The following is a 4301-nucleotide window of genomic DNA, read 5'->3' as shown; positions in this document are numbered from 1 at the left end:
GTGTGTGTGTGTGTGTGTGTGTGTGTGTGTGTTTGTGTGTGTGAGAGAGAGAGAGAGAGAGGAATATGGAGAGAGAGAAAAGGAGATACATACTGAAGAAGAGAGCGGGAAGGAGGAAAAAACTGACACTTTTGCAGATTTCTTCTCAAAAATTTTGAATATCTTCCAATATACAAACTGGCCACTAGAAACCAATCTGCATAGCATAGTTTCCAATTCATCTATCTGGACTGCAAAAGAGATTTCACTCTAAACCCATGCACTGAATCATCTGAAGTGGGTCTACATGCTGAAATAAAAGGATTCTAGAGATTTCATGAGTTAAATAAATGACTGTGATAATAAGTGATTGGCAAATAAATTTTTGCTGGCTTTACCACATTGGTGTTCATTATAAAGTTAAATTCTAGCATATGGCTTTTTCTCACAATGACCCTCGTTCTTAAGAATATGGTGTTCCGGGCCGGCCCGGTGGCGCACTGCTACGGTGCGCCGCTTGGGAGTGCGGTGGCGCTCCCGCCGAGGGTTCGGATCCCACATACAGACCGGTTCCCGCTCACTGGCTGAGCGAGGTGCGGGAGCAACGCCGAGGGTTGCGATCCCGTTGCCGGTCCCGGGCTGGTACAGGCGCAACACTGAGGGTTGCGATCCGTTGCCGGTCACGAGAAAAGACAAAAAAAAAAAAAAATAGAATATGGTGTTCCTCTTCACAAATACTGTAGTATTTAGTTGCTTACTGGAGACATGATTTCTCTTTCCTGTAAGATATAATAGACTTCAATTAAACAAGCATAAATATTGTCAAAGTATAATATATACCCACTAATAACACCTGGAAGGCAGGAATAGAAGTTTGCCAAGAGCTGAATTTTGCTTTCTTTCTTTATCCTAAAATAAAGGAAAATAAAGCCAACTAAAACTGTAGAGAAAGAAAAAGTTTCAACTTGAAAATTTGTACTTGAAGCAAAAAACTAACTAACTAACTAAATAAATAAATAAATAAATAAAAAATATATATATATATATGAGAGGAAAAACAGTTGAGATAGGGAACAGAAGAAAATTCTAAGCAGCTTGAAATTGTAAAAGTTAATAGACATACATATATGAGAGGAAAAACAATTGAGATAGGGAACAGAAGAAAATTCTAAGCAGCTTGAAATTGTAAAAGTTAATAGACATACAGCAAGCACTTAATAAAGGCAAGTTTAATAAACTTAATAAGCATCGCCTATGGTCTTAAAAATGCATTATTGTAGTTTACCTCTGAGGATTATAACCAGGGAAAAAGAAGAACATGTTATTATGTCTACTCTACATTTAGTTATACTATGTATGTAGATACATAGTCCCAAAACAGTTCTCCAAAAGATATTAAACCCCTTTCTACTTAAATCATCAGTGGTTAAGCCTAACTATACCAACTCCTTTTTAAAAATTTCTAAATACTTAAAATAAGTTTTAAAATTGGCTCAAATGGAAATATAAATACTAGTATTTAATCTTCAATATTAAGACATACACTGTTTCTAATTAATTTATTGAATGGATAGAAAATAATGGCTGTAAATGTGGGGTTTTTTAAGACACTTATGGCTTCATAAAGTGTTTTCATTTTATTTTTCATTTCACCAACTGTTAGTCCTGTTGTTAACAGGCTACCAAACAGCTTCTTGAGTACTCAATAAATATTTGTTGTTGAATGAATGAGGATACATTTAGAGTTCAGCTCCATGATAATTGGTGTTTGCCATCACAGGGCTTGTTGCACATGAAGAGTGTGAAGGATATTTTAGCTCTCATTCTGGCCTTTGGAAATTATATGAATGGAGGAAATAGGACTCGGGGACAAGCAGATGGATATAGCTTAGAAATTCTGCCCAAACTCAAGGACGTCAAGAGTCGGGTATTTATTTATTTTTCATAATGTTTTATATAACCAGCCATTACTTTCCTTCCATACCTTTAATTTTTTTTAAAAATAAGTATTCCAGATTGTTCCATTCATCTCTATCTTACCCCCTAACAACAAATACTTATTTTAGAGCATGCATTTTTTTTCCTTTTTTTGACTTTTGAACAAATGTAGGTTTTTCATGTTAGAGCTTATTTTCAGTGACACGATCTTCCAGTCTTTGCTCTAACATACACTATTAAGTATTGAACTGCTACTGCAATGAAAGAATAAAACAGTGTACAGTATTAGCTCTGGTGCACAGGCTGAAGTCTGTTTGGGGTTAGTGTTGGCTGCTTATAATTTACTCATTCCTGAGTGGCAGAGCAATGTTAAATCACCTATTGAGCCGAGCATTTGAATTATTCTTTTGCCCACAACAATTGGGCTGGGGGTCTACTGTCAAACTCTCTGAGCCTGATTATCATTTGGCTCCACACCCCTGCAGAGCTACCTCTTTAGAAACAACCAGCCCATATCTAGGCTTCCCATGGGGGCCAGGGGGGATGAGGGAGGGGAAACAGGCAGGCAAATTAGAATGAGACCCCTGTGAACAACACACAAAAGCCGCCTTGTGGGAGGGCCTGTGCCCCTGGCCTCCCAGGGGCATGAAGTGGCATGGCCTTCCTTTTAAGCTGGCCCTGATTGTTTTTCATGATTTTCTGTTCTAGTCCCTGGCTCCCTTTAGCTCTCCCTGCCCCCTCCCGGCTTGGCTTTATGCCAGAAAATATTAGGAAACAATTTTCTGTTTGTTTATTTTAGCCATTATTTCAGAGGTCTTATGGATTATCCGTTTGCTTTTCCCCCCACAAAGGTTAGTGTAATGTCATTTCTTTGTACAGCTGGCATAAAAAAACGAATGGGACAAAGAGGAGGGAGGAAAATCTTGCCAGTCTCAAATGGAATCAGGACTAGGTCTCACCAATTAGAAGTATCACACTCTGAGACTTAAGCTCTCAACTGTATAACCTGGTAGAGTCTCGTGTGAATAATTTTCATTTAAATTTCTCTTTTAAACATAGGATAATGGGATTAATCTTGTGGACTATGTCGTGAAGTATTACCTGCGTTACTATGATCAGGTAAGAAATGGCATCATGTGGAAAACTGCACTAATGGGGTTTCAACTCTTACACATTGTTGGCATTCAGAAATTGGATGATGGATGGATGGATGGATTTCAAGTCCAACACAAAATGCGAGAGCTCTCCAGCGTCCTTGGTTTACAGATGAGAACGCTGAAGCCAAGAGTTTATTTGACTCTTATAAAGGGAAGCATTATTCAGTGGTACAAATCTACTGATCTCCTACTCACTATATAACACAGCTTTAGAGAACCCCCAGTTGCCTCGGTGCCTTATGACCACATTGTGAGGTTCTCTGTGAAATTTAGGTCCACTCAGTAATTGGTTATAGTTGGAACTGGATTCTGAGAGGCAGAACAAAATTTAAGAAATTAAGACACAGTGTTGTCCAGTATTTTATCAGTAATGCATCTGTGAACAAGTTGAAGATGTGGAATTTGAAAAATCCATCATCCCCTCTGCTTAGATGACATTTGCAATTAGAAATAAACATTTCTGTAAGAATCCACCTGAGCACAATTTTCTGTTTTATTTTTTCTTGTTAAATTGAGAACAAGGAGTCCTAACTTTGAGAAGACAGAGGTGCTATTATAACTTGTTGAGAAATATAGCAATCAATATGAATGGGAAAAGTCTCAGAGTAAAATTTGTCAGGGCTCCTTTTTGAAGCATTCAATCTAAGGCAGAAACCATAAAAAGTGAGAGTGATTTTTGATGCATAAAAGTAAAAAACTATTCCTAATTAAAATTTTAAGAAACTTTAGTATCTTATAAATGAAGTAAAAAAAAAATTTCTAAATAACATACTAGGGAAAATATTTCCAACACAGTAGATAATGAGCTCTTCAGAATCACCAGGAAAAGAATAACTTCTCTCTTCTTTAAAAAAAAAAAAAAAAAGGCAAAGGACACCATAGGCAATTTACAAAGGACAAAGACAAGATACAAATTGCCAACTAGATATATAGAGTTAGCAATCTATGTATCAGACTTTTCTAAGAACTATCCTGTATGGTTGCTCAGATTATTCTCTGTTGGAGGTCTCTAGGTCAAATGGAACTCATATCTAGCCTGCCTTCAACTCATCAAGCTATATTAACCTATAAAGGGCATCTTTTAAAAAAAAAACAAAAACAAAACATTGCATACAGATGTTATGTGCTGGTCAAACTGCCCATAGAGCTGTGCCTATCTGTAGGGGATACCTTTTTCTGATTCATTCAAATGTGCTGCATGGGCTAGCAAAGTTTTGACCTTTCTGT

At 37.1% G+C, this 4301-nt stretch overlaps 1 protein-coding gene across 1 annotated transcript in view; it reads left to right on the top strand.

Moving 5' to 3' along the window:
• Positions 1-4301, top strand: part of FMN1 (formin 1) — a 283899-nt gene that overhangs the window by 147006 nt on the left and 132592 nt on the right. The window contains exons 10-11 of the mRNA XM_008580115.1: positions 1760-1906; positions 2977-3036. Coding sequence (XP_008578337.1) covers positions 1760-1906; positions 2977-3036 — 207 coding nt within the window. The remainder of the gene's footprint in view (positions 1-1759; positions 1907-2976; positions 3037-4301) is intronic.

Source organism: Galeopterus variegatus, unplaced genomic scaffold, assembly GCF_000696425.1.
Source record: "Galeopterus variegatus unplaced genomic scaffold, G_variegatus-3.0.2 Scaffold2024, whole genome shotgun sequence".
NCBI lineage: Eukaryota > Metazoa > Chordata > Mammalia > Dermoptera > Cynocephalidae > Galeopterus > Galeopterus variegatus.
Note: the sequence above shows the minus strand (reverse complement) of the source record. Positions and strands in the feature narration are given on the sequence as shown.